At 36.9% G+C, this 19,841-nt stretch overlaps 1 protein-coding gene across 1 annotated transcript in view; it reads right to left on the reverse strand.

The window, feature by feature from the left end:
* Positions 1-279: 279 nt before the first annotated feature.
* JCAD (junctional cadherin 5 associated) overlaps positions 280-19,841 on the reverse strand; it is a 53,130-nt gene continuing 33,568 nt past the window's right edge. The window contains exon 4 of the mRNA XM_079105807.1: positions 280-5,018. Coding sequence (XP_078961933.1) covers positions 4,984-5,018 — 35 coding nt within the window. The 3' untranslated portion in view covers positions 280-4,983. The remainder of the gene's footprint in view (positions 5,019-19,841) is intronic.

A 19,841-nucleotide genomic window follows, 5' to 3' on the forward strand; every position in this document is an offset into this window, starting at 1 on the left:
TGTGGTCAGCAGTGGAGTCAAAACTTGTACCAGTGCCTGAATTGACTCTAGGCTTCTTTCCACCATGTCTGCAAGGCTTTGGCAGAGATGCAGCAGGACCTTCAACTCCCAGGAAGCATTTGTTGGAGACCAAAGGTGCTGGAATTCTGTGGGCCACCTGTCCCTGTGTTACCCATGCCACCTGTGCTGGTCTCCCTACAGCCTGCTACCCCCTGGAAAGCAATCTTTAGGACATCCTGGGCAGCTTTTGCCCCCACAGCCAAAGACAGTGGACATAGGTATTTCCATGCAAAATCTTTATTTGGAACACGTGTTATGGACCAGGCCAGCCGTCCTGAAACAGTAAGGGTATTTACATTGTGCTGAGAAATACAAGAGCTCCGTGCAGGCGTTCATCAGTGCTTTGATGGCATTTGATCTGCTACTTTGCTTTGCTTCTGCCTTCCCTGTGCTCATCATCCTCATCCTCCTCCACCTCTCATCACCCAGGGTCCCCCATACTGCCTCATCTGGAGGTGCCTCAGATGGTAAACGGACTTTACTGAGTGTCTTCCCAGGACCCTCTCCACCTGCCTTACGTAGTAAAGGTGCCTTAGGAGTTGCAGGGCATTGTCTTAATCTAATTTTATTTTACTTTATTCATTTAATTTATTTTGAGATGCTTCTGCTTAGCGTGTTGAGTGCTGCCTCGGATTTTGGCAGATGCAGGTGGCGAGTCCTTCGTTGATTTTTATTATCTGTGGATTACTGCCTTTCTCCTGGTTTGGACAAATAGTTTTCATTTCTAACTTCTGTTTCTCAATTTGAACTTGCCTCTGTCTCCCTCTTGCTCCATGACAGTGAATGTCATACATCTGGACTTTGCCACAGGGCTTGGGTGCAGGGAGGTAGAAGTAAGTGCTGCTCCTTTGGCTCAGCTGCCCACCCCAGTAGGTCTCGGCTTCCATGTGGAAGAGGCTTCCTCCTTGTCCCCAATCATGGCATGGGGTTGAGTGGCCAGTCTGGCTTGCCTTTGGGTTAAGCTTGTCAGTAGGCAAAGACCACAGAAGGGGCATCTCCCTGGCCTCCACTATATTAATACACACAGTTGTGACAGGGGCTTTCTAAAGTAAAGGCTGGGAATGCACAGGAGCTTTGGCCACCACCTCCTTCACTAATGAACTCAAGGACTGTTTTAACAGGCAGGTGGCTAGTCCTTAGGGACCTAGTCCTTAGGGATCTTTTCAAGAGGCCTCTATCTGAATTTCTAGTTTTAACCACTGACTTTGTTTTCAACAAAACATGTAGGCTGGGGCTGGTCTTCCTTTAATGTTGTTTTATCTCCCTTCTTTGCCTGGTGGGCCCCAGAGTGGACCAACCCTTGCTTCAGGAAAAGACCTCCCACTATGCTGACTCTTAAAAGATCATTTGGAATGTGTCTCTTAAATTCTGTCCTGAGTAACAACTCTCCTCCCACAAACAGATGTACAGAATGTGCAATCAAAAACAAAAGAAAGAAAATGCAAAAATCCCCCAGGCCTGCAATAGCTTCAGTTTAAGAAACACACTCCCACTTCTACCCTTCTTCTTCAACCTAATTCTCCCCTGCACAGCTGCATCTGGCAGAACGATGCTCCCAAACACTAATGCAATCATCACTAATGCAATCGTTCATAAGAACTTAGGAAATTACAAGTGTTTCTCTAAGTTCAAATATTTATAGACAGAAAATGCGGCTGCACTGGTTACTTTGCAAGAGATGTTAACCTGACAATAGTGTATTATTTCCTCATTTTAAACAAAGAATGAAAAGCACAAACACACAAACATAACCTTCAGGGAGCCGCAGGATGAAACGGTAGGTTAATGCTATCTTCCGTTGGTCTCTTCTGCTCAGATCTGGGATGTAGTTGGCTCAACAGCAGATCAGCTTCATCAAATTTCCTCAGAAGCCCCAAACCAGGATGCTCAGAGTAAGTGTTCTGCTGCTGGGAAAAGTGGTCAGGATCTAGTTTGGAGTCATTTGAGTTTAAATACTTGAATTTCCATGAACAACAGCCCTGTACCAACAGCCAAGTAGATGAGAAAAGTCCTACTTAGAATTTCCACATGAATTAAAACATAGACCTACAATTCTAGTAAGGAAACCAGGGCATCAAAGAGTAGATCCATGTTATAGGGTCTTTAAGAAAGAAATCCAAGTAGTTATGAATGATACGCAAATATTTCTTAAGAGTCAGTCAGAAAACTGGTTGCATCTTTAGGGAGGAGTTTTCTGGGATTTGCAAAACATAAGGTTGAAAATGATAATAAAGAATGATTTGCAATCATTCCTAAATTTTCTTCAAAGAGAAGTAACTAGAACTAAATTACTAATATTTCTCTCTCCTTTTGCAAATCCAGAAATACAAGGACATTTCATACATTTCATTCATTCTTCATACAATTTTTAGTTTCAATGGTCAAAATTAGAACTTTTAATTTTACAAGTTCCAAATTATTAAACACCAACAGGAAATCATGTGTGAAAAGAATAATGACAAACACAAAACACACGTTTTTTTCCAGCCACAGGCATGTACATATGAGAAGGAAAAGTAATGGAAGTATTAGTATTAACTTTAAAACCTCTGGGAAATCTATTTTTGATTAGAAACTGTTATTTACTTCAGAATATGAAAGTTTAAAAATCAAATTTTCAAGTTAATAATTTTAAAACCACTCCCTCAAAAGATTTACATAAGGCTTGAATCCAGAAAAATTAAGGTAAAAAATATAAATATTGTAATTTTCACTAAATGCAGAATGGTTCCAGAAAAATGATACAGCAATTTAGAATAAAACAAGAACAGAAGAGCACTGAGACATAAATAAGGCAAGACTTTTTTTTTTTCTTTCCTTGAGGATACTTCCCTTTTCTCTTGAGGTATGAGCTAAAATTTTAATTATTTTTGTTAAAAGAAGTTTTGAGTTGGTATCAATGAAATTTAAGAAGTCAAAACAGAGCTTATGTATATGAAATGCCTGTGTACGTGTGCATACATTGGTGTGTGCCTGTAGATACATGTGCATGTACCTTCTTTCATTTACTTTTAATGAGGGAAGTACAGAGACCTCCACGTGGCTCAGTCCTCATTTAGTTCTATCAGATGATTTGAATGATTCACAAATCTTACAAAGTGACTGACCTCTTCCCCACCAGGTTTTTCCTGGGAAGAGACTGGGCCTGTCTAATAGCTGCTGTTAAAACTGGAGTCTCCTTCACCTTCTCATAAGCACCAAGCTCTGGAAAGAGATGATGATGTGGAATAGGTGGGAACCAAGACTGCAGGTAAGTGTATTTAGACTGACCGAGATTCTGTTTCGCCTGCAATGGTCCAAATACATGAGGCTTATCAAATAAAATCATATGGTACAGATACAAGCAGGCCACAAAACCCAGTCCATCACTTTAGGGTCAAAGGACAGACCAGCCAATGGTTCACATTTTAGGAATAAAAAAGTCTAAAAAATAGATGAGGTGGTTTCTCAACAATAACAATAACAAAATAATAAAGAAAGAACAAAAAATCATGAAAAGAGAAAGAAGGGAAAAAATATGAACCCATCTAGAAAATGTTAGCTAACAATACCTTACTTAGAAGGAACAAATGCATAAAAATGCATACATTTTGTGCAGGTTAATGCAATATTAACACAATAGAATATATAGGCCTTATAATACTTTTGTAATATCTCCAAGCACTTTTTAAAAATATGTGAGACTAATTCATTATCATTCTAAATAAAAATACACATTTCTTTAAAGAGACAGGAGAAGAGGAGGAAGGTATGTTGTCAGGGCAGAGCCCCACAAAGATAAAAGTATGTTTTTTGGTAATTTTAATTGATATGGCAGTAAAAATTGTTGCAAAGAAGTAGGCTGGTTTGATGCAGAGGGATATTTTCAAATATAACCTTATAGCTACATTTGCAAAAAAATTTATGTGGAAGTTTATTAACCCTGTGATATGTTTATATTGACATTTTCTAAAATAAAATAGAAGCAGAGTTAAGAATGGGTCAGGGACATATTCTTTAAAGCAAGAGCAGACCCTCTCCGGGTTCCTCTTACACAAAGGGATAGACTCTTAAATAAAATAATACTTCCTTAAAAATCTGCCACCTAACAACTGTTTACATCATAGAAAAATAGCAATTTTGTAAAAAGAAATATAGTTACTTTGTTAAAATGGTCTATTTTAAACCAGCAATTATTTTTCATATAAAGAATTTCTAAACATCCATACAGAAAATAAAAATAGATAATACTGAGTGCAAAGCAGACCATGGCATGTTTGCAAACAACCAAAGTATTTCATTGCCAGATAAATAATGCTTTTAGTATATTACAGTACAAATGTTATCTTTTAGAAACTTAAAAGATATTGCTTTTATCCTCTGATGGCAAGTTACTTACAAGTAAAGTTACTTCCAGCAGCAGAAAACCAAATTGGTTAGAAATGGATCATATATATTCATTCACATTTACCCGCTACTGGAAGTGCCCAAACACTGGGCAAAAGCCTATACCCCAAACCCCTTATTGTGAGTGTGGATCACAGGCTGTGGAGATTCAGAGGGGAAATGACATTCATGGTCCTTTCAAAATCATTCATTACATCGTCCATGCCTACATTTTCACATAGAACCAGATTAACACCGAACTATTTACCCGCTTGGCCAAATTCATCAGGAAAGATATTTCGTGTGAAAACTCTTTTCTACGTAGAGGCAATAGATCTTCATGTTATAAAAAGAGATGGTTTCAACAGACTGTTGCTTTATTTCCATAAGCAATTCTGTACGCATGACAGATTTCCTACTGACAGTGGTGAAGGAGGAATCGGTACACTAAAAACCAGCAGGTGCCAGCTTCTGCTTGGACAAGATGGTCAGTCAGATGGACTAAATCAGAGACTAATCAATCAGCAGACGAAGGTGGTCCCAGGCTTCACTAGAAATTCACACCCTCTCCACTCTGCTAGGGTCATATGAATCTGTAAAAGAAAAAAAGGAGAAAAGAAAAAGGAAGAAGAAATAAAATTAGTGGTATGTTAAACTAGTATGTTTTTTGAGGATTAAAAATCCTCAGCCTATAAATAAAATTTGTGGAGAGAGCAAAATCCACAAGTACAAAATTCATCTTTAGATACTTCAACAATCTTATTTTCATTAAGAAACAAAAATACATTGTTTTAAGGAACATGTATGATCATTACTCAAACAGATGGGAAAATGTGAATTGCTTAATATTTTGACGGCCCCTTCCTGTTTTACATAGTGGAATAGAATTAACGATACGTGCAGTTTCTTAACCAGCAGTAATGCCCTTGACTGATGCTACAGAGGATATTTTTTCTTTTCTAATCCTTTTTAAATTTTTTTGTAAATTACAGCTATATGAAACCTTGCTTTAGAATACACACCTTTTTGATCAAATGCTATCCCATGAAGGCCTGGCGATCCTAAAATCCAGACTGTATGGCCAGTTATGAGTGGTATAGTCATTAAAACATTAGAGATTCCTCGAAAAGTTAATAATAGAACTACATATGATCCAGCAATCTCGTTACTGGATACAGGCAGAAAGGAAAGGAAATCAGAATGTCAGAGATACCCGCACACCTGCGTTCAGTGCAGCACTATGCACAATAGCCAAGACATGGAAATAAGCTAAGTGTCCATCAAAAGATGTGTGGATTAAAAAAAAAAAAAAAAAAAAAACTTTCTCTCTCACACACAATGGAGTATTATTAAGCCTTAAAAAAGAGGGAACCCTATCATTAGCAACATGGATGAACCTTGAGGTTATCATGGTAAGGGAAACAAACCTGACAGAGACAGACAAATACTACATGATCTCAATTTTAAAAAAGTTAAACTCCTAGTAACAGAGAACAGAATGATGGTTACCAAGAGCTGGGGTCAGGGAAAATGTGATGCTGGTCAAAGAATATGAACAGTGCAGGTGTAGTTAATAATGCTGTACCGTATGTTGGAAATCCACAATAGTGTAGATCTAGTGTAGTGTTTTCACCATACACTAAAAATTCCTAACCAGATGAGGTGACAGATGTTAATTGGCTTGAATGTAGTACTCATTCCACGATGTGCATGTGTGTGTGTGTGTGTGTGTGTGTATAAATACTGTATACCTTAAATATACACAAGTTTTATTTGTCAATCATACCTCAACAAAGCCAGAAAAAAAGGAAAAAAGAAAAAAAGCAAGGCTCTACACAGGTGATTAACTTGAAAAAGCAGCTTGGAAGGACGATACAATTTGTCACTTAGGAAAACAATCACAGAACAATCTTTTCTGAAATCCATCTGGAGAACAGTGTGCTACAAAGACCACATAGCTTCCAACTTCTCTAGCAGCAAAATGTTTCACCATGTCCTTCTTGCACCTTTTCCACTTGATACCACATATTTATGATATGCTAAGTACCACAAGGGTGACAACTAAGACAGCATTGGGAGTGCTCTGAGCAGATGTTATAAACTGGAAGGGACAGTCTTTGCACTTAGGAACAGAAGGCTACTCCTGCTCAGACGTGATTAACTGCCCCCGGGCTAACCTGGCTAAAAGGAAGTGGAGTCCACACGAGTTGGCACCATCTGACGTTTTCTACTTAGCAACACCCTTGTGCCCACAGAAGTCGGTCGCAGCTGAGCATTAAATTCTTTGTGCTCAATCAGACTCATGGTGTGCCAATTCGGAAAGGGGCCTATGAGCAGAGAGTACACTGAGAATGAGACAGGTTGTCATTAATGGATGATAATGTGGAAAGGGGCTAGTGGGAGGTCTCAGGGAGGCTGGGCATCCACAGTGCCCAAAGTGAAACTAAGGGCCCTGACATGGAACCATGAAAAGAACTCTCTAAAACAATGGGCTCTTTCTTTAGCTCATGGGCAGTCTAGGTTCAACAAAAATATGATGTGAGCCACATAAAGTTGTTTTAAACGTTCTAGTAGCTACATTCAAACAAATAAAAGGAAACAGGTAAAATTAACTTTAATAATACTTTATTTCACCAAATATATCCAAAATATTATTATAACATGTAAATTAAATATGTTATTAAGATATTCTTTTTTGGTATTAAGTCTTGAAGTTCTGGGGTATATTTCATGCTTACAGCACACATTTCAATTTGAATAAGTCACATTTCATGTGCTTAGTCATCCAACGGGACAAGGGGCTACTACTACACTGGAGAGCCTGGATCTTGAAGATAGGGTGGTTACCTGGTACTATGGTTTTAAAAAGTGTACCCCTAGGCCCATGTGCTCAAGGCTTGGTGGCTCTTGTGGCTCTACTGGAAGGTGATGTCACCTTTAGAAGGTGGAGCCTAGTAAAAGGAAATTTAGATTGATGGGAGTGAGCCCTTGAAGGGGATATTGGGACTCCAGGTAAAAGCTTTGCTATGCGATAACAGCCGTGATGTGCTATCTCACCACAGGCTCCAAAGCAACAGAACCAACCTGCCATAGACTGAAATCTCCGAAACTGTAAGCAAAAGTAAATCTCTCCTTTTCTAAAGGTAATTATCACAGTGATGGAAAACCAAAACAGAGAGCATTTAGAATCCTGCTTCCTGGGGCTCTATTTTAGCTGATGACAATCCACAAAGATATGCCTTAGTAGGTATTTCGTGCATTAACAGCCTGAAAGCTATTGCCTTTGAAGATGTGCTAACATCTAGCCACCTAATGGTGTCATCTGGCTTCATCAGACCTTCCCCGATTTCCCTCCACTTGGGGTCTATAGCAGATAGCCTCTCCCAGCCTTCTCTTGTACTCATAGTAACACGGCATGTCACAGAGGCTGATGGAACCAGCAGGCTCTGTGATTATACTTCTGAGCTGGAATATAAGCCATCAAGAAGAGACAGGATTCTGTGTCCTCAATTAGTTTTAAGTTGCTGATTTCTTAGCCTGAGCCAAAAAGACACTGGAAAAACCATTTGTTTAACCTGAAACAAAGACACTTTATAATACAACAAGTAATACAACACAACACATAAATAAGGTTCAAGAAGCATGTGCATGTGGAGGGAGCAGCTACAGGTACACAGGGTACAATCTTATTTTACAGTTCCAGAACAGAATCTGAATTTTCATGTGCTGTGGATTTAGGACCAAAGCAGAACCACTGGGAGGGGTTCCAGCACACTGAAGTGTTAGGGGCAGGGTGGGGTAGTGATGGAGATGAGGATTCCTCTGTTTAAAATGGTGAAATACATAAAAAGGAAAACAATGTCCAAGATCTTCTTAGTAGCACAGCTACACAGATCTATTCTAATTTGCAAAGCACCAATGAGTGGTGTCAGGTGTGCCAAGAGTTTTACTTCAATGATATGATCACTGTTCCCCTCAAAATGACTGGTTCGAGACATTGAAGCTGGGTCACCTTCACATGAAAGGCCCTCAGAGGGCCACCTGATAGCAGCAAGCATGATAGACCATTCTGAAGCACGCCTGCTCTCCAGGGACTCAAGGCTGCCAGAGGTGGCCATCAAGATGAGTATTTGCCTAAAGAGTTTTGCCTATCTGATAGAGAAAAGAAAAAGATATTTAAAATTTCTACTTTTTGGTAACTATGCTTTAAAAACAAAAGCAAGAAAGCAAGGGCTGGGTGTGCACCTCAGCAGTAGAGCATACACATAGCACACCTGAGACTCTAGGTGCATACACACCTGAGACTCTAGGTGCAATCCCTAGCACCACAGAAAAATTAAAAAGAATAAAAAAAACAATGTCATGAGGAGGTGTTCTTAACAGCTGGCTACAGATAAAATCTGCCTCACTTGCATGTTTCCAGATGTACACTAGACCCTACTTACATGGAAAACTGCCAAGCTGAAAATTAAAGGAGTGTTAATTTATTGAACCGGGAATTTTGTTATAAAATATGTGTCCATAAACAAACGGAAACATTCACAAACTGGAATTTTGTTTTCATAGGATTTGTCTTACTTTAAAATCCTTACAATTGGAGTGCCAAGAAATGATGGTGGAATAGAGGTGGTGGCTTTCCTGGCTGCTCTGTGGCAAGAAACCAAGAAAGCAGACAGGCAGCTTCTCAGTAAAGTGGGTAAAAAAGAAAAGGGGGACTTTACTGGGAATTAGTATGGGATATTCAAAGCAGATCAGGAACACAGAGGATTGGATATAATAAAATAAGAAGTTCCCAGCAGCAGTGGAGACACCAGTTGGAGTTGTCCCTCCAAAGCAAAGTGAAAGGATAAGGAAATTAAAGGAACCCACATTTTTTAGAGGCCACAGACGTGTCTGGGTATGAAGAGTTCAGAGATTAAAGACACTGCTGGAATAACCTGGAAGGTGTGCTGCACAATACCTTTTGCAGGAAAGATGCCTCATCTCTCTTGTCTGCCCATGGAGGAGAGGAAAGAACCATTTTGCAGACACAGAGTTGGGGGCCAGCAACTAGGGGAGCCAATTTATGGCAAACCTGAGCTTAGCCCAAAATACAGTCCTGGCAAACTCACACTGCATGACACAGAATGTTCCTAAGTGATCAGAAGAAAATTAAACATGGATAGGGGTTTAAAGGTTGTGGAAACCCACTCAGCTCACTGCATCCCTCTTGCAGGACCAGCTGGGAGAGAAATGCCCCACCAAGAATTCCAAAGGGTCGGGGCTGGAGTGATTGAGTTTGCAGACTGAACAGGAGAGACAAAAATACACAGGTGCAGGTGATAGAGGGGACTGAGGATGGCCTCCACCACCACATGATGGTGCCCAGGGGAGATCCCTGGAGTGTGGTCTCCCAGTACGAACCTCTGCTGACTTCAAATCCTCAGACCAGTCACCAGTCAATGAAGAAGCTGGAGCCCACTTAAGCCTGAACTCCACCTCCAGGGGCCCCGCCTACAGGCGTTCCTCTCAGAACACTCCAGTGGCCCCACCCTGAGGGTGCAGCAAGACCTCACACTCCACCCCTCCCCACCCCACCTGACACTGCTGAGAAGGGAAGTCAAGAATCTTTTGGATTCCAACAGAAACAATTCTTTAACTTTACACTAAGATGTTTTTAAATTTCTATTTTTTATTTCTTTTGTTCATGGGCAATTATACATATTCATATTCGTTACTTTTTTCTTATTTCTAGCATGTTTTGAAGGCTGTTATTTTTCATGGATCAGTAATTTGAGGACTAGGCTGTTTGATTAGTATATTTTGGTTTTGTTTAGCATTTTTTTTTTAATTTTTATTTTATATATTTTTCTCTCACTTATCTGTTTCCCTTATCTTTCTCTTTTCTTCTGCTAACAGTCAATTTCTATTGTTCTCTCTTTCACTCTTTAATTTTTTATTTTTCTCTCCTCCTCCCTCATAATCATCATATTCTACATCATTTCTGTTCTCTCCCTGTTCACTATTTGAAATTGTAAAGCCTTTTGCAAACTTAACTGTTTTTACTGCAGGCCCTAACTGATCACATCATTTCTGTTTATTGTGACAATTAACATTGTAGATGGCATAGTAGGAACTATTTGATTTAATGCTGTATGGGATTTGCATTGGTTGTTGTTATTTGTCTTCCACTAAATGGTGAGGTGTTAGAAACTTTCAGGGACACCACAACTCCACAGGATAGAAAGTCAACTGCCTCAGATCCATACTGTTAGATGGGCACAAACAACATGAAAAAGGAAGGGAACAAACTGCCTCAAACAAACCAAAATGCTTCAATAATAGAATCCATTGACACCACAGTAAAAGAAATGCCAGAGAAGGAGTTTAGAATGTTTATAGTTTAACTAATCTGTGAGGTAAAAGGACAATCAGGAGTAAAATCAGAGAGATAAAGATTCTGATAAAAAATCAAGCAGAAATCCCCCAAAGGAAGGAATAAATAAACCAAATAAAAATTAAATGAAAAGCATCACCAGCAGACTAGACTACTTGGAAGACAGAGTTCCAGGCAATGAAAGCCAAATGTATATTCTTGAAAATAAAGTTGACCATGGAGAAGAGAAGTTAAGAGACTATGAGGAGAACTTCCAAAAAACATGGAATAACATGAAAAGACCAAATATAAGATTTATCAGGATAGAAGAAGGCTTAAAAATACAAACCAAAGGAAAGCACAATTTTTTCAATGAAATAATGTCAGAAAATTTCCCAAACCTTAAGAATGAAATGGAGAATCAACAGAAAGCTTACAGGACCTCAAATATACAAAATTACAACAGATCCACACCAAGGCGCATTATTATGAAAATGCCTAATATATGGAATAAGGATAGAATTTTAAAGGCCGCCAGAGAAAAATGACAGTTCACATTTAGAGAGAAACCAGATCTCATCTGATTTTTCAACCCAGACTCTCAAAGCTAGGAGGTCTTGCAAAAATATATACCAAGCTCTGAAAGAAAATGAATGCCAACTGATAATACTATACCCAACAAAATGAAGCTTCAGAAGTGAAGATGAAATCAAACCTTCCATATCAACAAAAGTTAAAGAATTCACAACTAGAAAGCCTGCACAAAAAACATACTTAATAAAATAGGAAGAAGAAATGAAAACTAAAATTGAAAACCAGCAAAGGGAGGAACTACACTATAAAAAAAAATTGATCCAAGGAGAATCTAATTCAAATTAAAACCCAGAAATAAATAAAAAAGACAGAAAATAAAAATCATTTCTCAATAACAACAATGAATGTAAATGGCCTAAACCCACCAATCAAAAGATCCAGACTGGCAGAGTGGATTAAAAAACAAAACCCAACAATATGCTGTCTTCAAGAGACTCACCTTAAAGGCAAAGACATCGAACCACAGACTGAAGGTAAAAGGATGGGAAAAAACATACCGTTCAAATGTATCTCATAAATGAGCAGGGGTTTCAACTTTCACATAAGAAAAACTGAAGTGAACTTCAAGCCAAAATTAATCAGAAGGGACAAAGACAGACTGTTTAGGGGAATTACATATCAACAAAACATAACAATTGTAAATATTTATGCCCCAAACAATGGAGCATCTACGTATCATACAAACCCTTATCAATTTCAAGAATCAAAGAGACCATAACACAACAATACTAGGTGACTTTAACATGCTCTCTCATCACTGAATAGATCCTCAAAAAAAAAAAAAAAAAAAAAAAAAAAAAAAAAAAAAAAAAAAAACTGAATAGGCACAATAGAACTATAAAATACAATTAATAATTAACAGATGTATACAGAATTTTCATACTTCAATAACTGCACATACTTTCTTCTGAGCACAGACCCTTCTCTAAAATAGGCCATATATTCTATAAAGAACTCAAAAATCTTAACACCAAAAGACAAATAACCCAATTAATAAATGGGTAAAGAATGGAACAGACACTTCACAGATAAAGAAATACATTGATCAACAAATGTATGAAAAAATGTTCAACATCTATAGCAAGTAGAAAAATGCAAATCAAAACCACACTGAAATTCATCTTACTCCAGTCAGAATGGCAATTATCGAGAATACAAGCAACAATAAATGTTGGCAAGGATGTGGGGAAAAATTTGGTACACTCATACATTTCTGGTGGGACTGCAAATTGGTGCAACCACTATGGAAATTCCTTAGAAATCTTGGAATGGAACCACCATTTGAACCTGTTATTCCACGCCTCAGTTTATACCCAAAGGATTTAAAATAAACATACTATAATGATGGGATCACATCAATGTTCATAGCAGCTCAATTCACAATAGCTAAGTTATGTAATCAACCTAGGTGCCCTTCAATAGGTGAATGGATAAAGAAATTGTGGTACATAAAAACAGTGGAATATTATTCAGTCTTAAATAAGAATTAAATTATGATATTTGTCAGTAAAAGGATGGAACTTGAGAATATCATGCTAAGTGAAATAAGTCAACCCCAAAGGCCAAATGTTTTCTCTGATGTGTGGATGCTAATTCACAATAAGGGAGTGGGGGCTAGGGAAGAACAGAGGTACTTTGGATTAGACAGAGGGAAGTAAAGGGAGGGCATGGCATATGGGGTAGGAATGATAGTAGAATGAATCAGACATTATTACCCTATGTGCATTACAGGAGCTGTGTAATGCTACCTCATGTACAACCAGAAGAATGAGAAGTTATACTCCATTGATATATGATGCGTCAAAATACACTCTACTGTAATGTATAACTTATTAGAACTAATTTAAAAGTTTTAAAAATAAAATAAAATAGACCATATTTTAGGCCACGAAGCAACTGTTAACAAATACAAACAATAGAGATAATACCTTGCTTTCTGTTAGATCATAATAGAATGAAACTAGAAATCAATGATAAAATAAAAAAATAGAAGCTACTCTAAGACCTGGAGACTAAATAATACACTATTGAATGACCAATAGATGACAGAAATTAGAGATGAAATTAAAAAAAATAGAGGTAAGTAAGAATAGTGACACAACACACTGAAATCTCTGGGACACTATGAGGTCAGTTCTGTGAGGAAAATTCATTGCATTGAGCTCATTCATTAAATGAACAGAAAGTCACCAAATAACCTAACATTACATCTCAAAGTACTAGAAAAAGAAAAACAAATCAACACCAAAAGCAGAAGACAGGAAATAATTAAAGTCAGAGCCAAAATCAATAAACTCAAAGCAAACAAACCAAAAAAAAAAAAAAAAAAAAAAAATTCAAACAACTGATGAAACAAAAAGTTAGCTCTTTGAAAAAAATGAATAAAATCAATAGACTCTTAGCCAAGCTAATGAAGGGAGAGAAAACACAAATTACTAAAATTCATGATGAAAAAGGAAATGTCACCATGGATGCTACTGAAATACAAAGATGATAATCAGAAAGTATTTTGGAAATTTATATTCTAATAAAATAGAAAATACTGAAGACATCAACAAATTTCTAGAGACATAAGACCTATCCAAATTGAATCAGGAAGACACAGAAAATTTAAACAGATCTATTTCATGCAATGAAATTAAAGATCCCATCAAAAGCCTACCAGAAAAGAAAAGCCCAGGAGGACCAAATGAATTCTCAGTCAAGTTCTACCAGATCTTCAAAGAAGAACTAATATGAATTCTCCTCAAATTATTCTATGAAATAGAAAAATAAAAGGCCTTTCAAATTCATACTCTGAAACTAGTATCACCCTGATACCAAAGCCAGACAAAGAAACACTGAGGAAAGAAAACTTCAGACATATCCCTGATGAACACAAATGCAAAGATTCTTACTAAAATACTAGCAAATTGCATACAAAAACAAATGAAAAGATAGTGCACCATGATCAAGTGGGATTCATCCCAGGGATGCAAAGTTGGTTCGACATACAGAAATCAATAAACATAATTCACTACATCAATGGACCTAAAGACAAGAATCATATCATTATCTCAACAGATGCAGAAAAAGCATTTGACAAAATACAGCATCCATTCACATTCAAAACACTAGAAAAACTAGGGATAGATAATACGAATATACTTCAACATTGTAAAAGCTATATATATTACACCCAAGGCCAGCATCATTCTAAATGCAGAAAAATTAAAAGTATTCCCTCTAAAACTTGGAAGAAGAAAGGGATACACTCTTTCACCACTTCTATTCAACATAGTCCTTGAAACTCTAGCCAGAGCAATTAGTTAGAAAAAAGAAATTAAAGGGATAAGAATAGGAAAAGAAGAACTCAAACTATCCCTATTTGTGGATGACATGATTCTATATTTAAGACACAAAAACTCCAGCACAAAATTTCTAGAATTCATAAATGAATTCAGCAAAGTAGCAAGGTATAAAATTAACACCCACAAATCAATTGTGTTCCTATACATCAGTGATGAATCAACTGAAAGAGAAATAGGAAAACTATCCCATTCACATATTATAATCTCAAAAAAAAAAATAAAATTCTTGGGAATCAATCTAACAAAAGAGGTGAAAGACCTCTACAATGAGAACTACAGAACACTAAAGAAAGAAATTGAAGAACACCTTAGACCTTGGAAGATAGAAAGGTCTCCCATGTTCTTGATAGGCAGAATTAATATTGTCAAAATGGTCATACTATCAAAAGCGTTATACAGATTCAATGCAATTCCTGTTAAAATTCCAATGAAGTTCTTCATAGAAAAAGCAGTAATGAAATTTATTTGGAAAAATAAAAGGCCTAGAACAGCCAAAGTAATCCTTAGTGAGAAAAGTGAAGCAGGAAGAATCACAATACCAGACCTTAAATTACACTGAAGAGCTACAGTAACAAAAACAGCATGTTATTGGCACTGAAACAGACATGAAGACCAATGGAACAGAATAGAAGACACAGAGACAAACCTACATAAACATACACTGGAGAAAAGACAGCCTCTTTAACAAATGGTGCTGGGAAAACTGGAAATCCATACGTAGCAGAATGAAATTTAACCCCTATCTCTTATCCTAAACAAAACTCAAAGTGGACCAAGGACCTAGGAAGTAGACCAGAGACCCTACACCTAATAGAAGAACATGTAGGCCCAACTTTCTATCATGTCAGCTTATGAACTGAATTCTTCTGTATGACTCCAAAAGAGAAAGAGGTAAAATAAAAAATCAATAAATGGGATGGTATCACACTAAAAAGCTTCTTCACAGCAAAGGAAACAATCAAAAGCATGAAGATAGAGCCTACAGAATGAGAGAAAATATTTGTCACCTGCACTTCAGACAGAGAATTAATCTCCAGGATATGTAAAGAACTCAAAACACTTAACACCAAAAAGACAAATAACCCAATCAATAAATGGGTAAAGGAAATGAACAGGCACTTCACAGAACAAATATGAATGGTCAACAAATACATGAAAAAATGCCCAACATTTCTAGTAGAGACATGCAAATTGAAACTACACTGAGATTCCATCTTACTCCAGTCAGAATGGCAATTATCAAGAATACAAGTAATTATAAATGTGGAAAAAGGTACATTCATACATTACTGATGAATTACAAATTGGTGTAACTACTATGGAAAGCAGTATGGAGATTCCTCCACAAACATAGAATGGAACCATCATTTGACCCAGTTATCCCACTACTCAGTTTATACTCAAAGAACTTAAAATCAGCATACTACAGTGATGCAGCCACATCAATGTTTATAGCAGCTCAATTCACAATAGCTAAGCTATGGAACCAACCTAGGTGCCCTTCAACAGATGAATGGATACAGAAAATGTGATATGTATACAGAAGGGAATATTACTCAGTCATAAAAAAAGAATGACTATGACTTTGCCAATGAACAGATGGATCTAGAGATGATCACCCTAAATGAAATATGTCTCAGAAAACAAAAAGCTCAATATTCTCTCTAAAATGCAGATACTAACCCACAATAAGGGAGGCAGAGGTAAGAATATAATTTCAGTGGATTACACGAAGGGGAATGAAGGGAAGGGAGGGGAGGAAGAGGAGATGGGAATAGGAAAGACAGTAGAATGTCAGAGGTAACTTTCCTATGTTCATATATGAATACACACCAGTGAAACTCTATATCATGTACAACCACAAGAATGGGATCCTTATTAGAATAAATTATGCTCCATGTATGTATGTCAAAATACACTCTATTGTTATGTATATCTAAAAAGAACAAATAAAAAAACCCTAAAAATAAAAATCCTTACAATTCTTAGGAAGAGGTAGGACTGAAAATCATCCAGATTTTATAAATGAGGAATCTTGCTTTAGAAATCTATATCAAGTTTTAAATAGCACTTGAAATCAAATGGAGGTGTTTTTGTTTTGTTTTGGGAAAAGATTACACTGAAGCCTACAACAAACCCCAGAAGCCTGATCAATGAAATGAACAGTTGTTTTTTTAAAAAGATAAACAAAATGGACAATCTTAACTAGACTAGGAAAAAAGGTGAATAGACACAAATAAATAAAATCAGAGATGAAAAATGAGATGTTACAACATAGACCACAGAAGTACAGAAGATCAGAAGACTAGCTTTTTTCCCTAAGACCTGAAATATAGAAGGATGCCCACTTTCACCACTTCTATTCAGCACAGTATGAGGAATCCTGGCCAGAGCAATTAGGCAAGAGGAAAAAATAAAAGGAACCCAAATTTAAAAGGAAGAAATCATACCTGTTTGAAGATAGTGTGATCATATACATAGAAAATTCAAAAGATTCTATCAAAAAGTTAAGATCTCATAAATGAATTTGATAAAGTTTCAGGATATATCAACATACAAAAATCAGTAGTTTCTTTACATTGATAGCAAACTATCTGAAAAAGAAATCAAGGAAATAATCTCATAATAGCTATAAAAAACAAATGAATTTAACCAAGGAGGTGAAAGACATCAACAATGAAAACTGCAGAACACTGACAAAAGAAATTGAAGACACAAATAAATGGAACGATATCTTACAGATATGGATTAGAAGAACAGGCATTGTAAAAATGTCCATGTTACCCAACGCAATCTACAGATTCATTGCAATCCTTGATCAAAATACCAATATATTTCTTCATAGAAATTGAAAAAAAAATAACACTCTAAATTTTGTATGGACCCTCAAATAACCCTGAATAGCCAAAGCAATCTTGAAGGTAGAGGCATCACACAACTGGGCTTCAAAATACATTAAAACATTATAGTAACCAAAACAGTGTGGCAAGGGCATAGAAATGGACACACAGACAAATGGAACAGACTGGAGAACCCAGAAGTAAATCCACACATCTATAGGCAACTAATATTTTTTTTAAACAAAAGTGTTAAGAACAAACAATGGGGGGCTGGGGAGATAGCTCAGTTGGTAGAGTGCTTGCCTTGTAAGCACAAGGCCCTGGGTTCAATCCCCAGCACCCAAAAAAAAAAAAAAAAAAAAAAAAAAAGAAAAAGAAATAATTAAAGAAATAAAGAACAAACAATGAGGGGAGGACAGTCTTTTAGATAAATGATGCTGGAAAAAACTAGATATCCCCATATAGGAAAATGAAATGTATATGTCTCACCATATACAAAAAATCAATTTAAATGGACTAAAGACTTACAAGTAAGACCCCAAAGCATGAAACAAGTAGGAGAAAACAGGGACAATGATGTTGGTTTGGGCAATGATCTTTTTGGATATGACCTCAAAAGCACAGGCAACAAAAGCAAAATAGATGAATGGGATTCTAACAAATTAAAAAGCTGCACAGCCAAGGAAATGACAAAGTAAGGAGACAACCTGCAGAATGAGATAAAGCATTTGCAAACAATATGCCTGATAAGAGGCAAATATACAAAATTGAGGACTCAACTTAATAGCAAGAAATGACTCTGATTTTTAAAAAGGATCTGAATAGATATTTCCAAAAATATGACACACAAATGGTTTTGTATGTATATGAAAAAATGCTCAACATCACTAACCATCAGGAAAATGCAAATCAAAACCACAATGAGATATTACTTCAGTCCTGTTAGAATGGCTATTCTTAAAAAGACAAATGATACCGAGTGTTAGTAGGAATGTGGAGAAGAGGGAACCCATATATGCTGCTGGTAGGAATGTAGATTACAGAAGCTATAATGGAAGAGTAAGCAAGGTCTTTAACAGTATTAAAAGCAGAACTACCCTAAGATCCAGCAGTCACACTACTGGGCATATATCTAAAGGAAAGGAAATCGGTATGTTGAAGAGCCATCTACACTCCCCATGTTCAATTAGAACATTATGTGCACAACAACCAAGGTATGAAATCAATCTAAGTGTCTGTCAATGGATAAAGGAAATGTGGTATACATACACAATGAAATACTATTCAGCCATAAAAAAGAAACAGAATCCTGTCATTTGTAACAACATGGGTGAATCTGGAGGACATTATGTTAAGTGAAATAAGCCAGGCACAGAAAGGCAAATACTGAGTAACTTCACTCACATATAATAATAAGAAGTGCATCTCATAGAAGAGAAAAGTAGAATATTCATTACCAGAGGCTGGGGTGTTTGGAGGGGAATAAAAAAATGTTGGTCAAAGTATACAAAATTATAGCTAGGCAGCAGGTCAAGAGGTCTATTATACAGCCTGGTGATTATGGTTAATAACAGTATGTTGTACTCTTGAAAAATGCAAAATAAGTGGATTTAACATTGTTATCACCACAAAAATGTAACTATGTGAGGTAACACATTGGCTAATTAGCTTGATCTAGTGATTCTAGAATGTATATATACTTCAGAACATCCCATTATACAATTTTGCCCGTCACTTTAAACCAATCAATCCCAATACAGGCCACGTGTACCTTTTCCACCTACGTAACAAAGACTCCACATTCTTAGTACTGTCTTCTTCAGCAAAAGTCCAGCCAGCTTGTGAAGTCAGAGGCTCCAGCAGAGCCATGCTGAACCGATTACATCAATGATGCAGTTTGCATAAGGAACACAGCAACATTGGCTAAAAATCATACTGCATTTCTGGAAAGATTTTTAAAGCGCCCCACACATATTTTTTTTAAATAAAAATTTCTAGATTTCTCTAGCTGGAACAATTGCCCTTTCCCATCTACTTCTAAATTCTTGGATTTAAAACAAAATAAAAGTAGGGGTGGAAGACAGCAGAACCACTTGTGCACAGCTCGGGAAGACGGACCGGCTCAGGAAGTGGCAGCTCCCCACACCCGACTCATGGGCAGTTCCCCTCACTCTAAAAGGTCTGGACTAAATGCTTTGAAGTCCCTTCCAGACTGTGCTTTAAGATGGGGGTCTTATGATATTTATTTCAACTACTCGTCTAGTCATTTCTAGGATT

Source organism: Sciurus vulgaris, assembly GCF_902686455.1.
Source record: "Sciurus vulgaris genome assembly, chromosome: 12".
Classification (NCBI taxonomy): domain Eukaryota; kingdom Metazoa; phylum Chordata; class Mammalia; order Rodentia; family Sciuridae; genus Sciurus; species Sciurus vulgaris.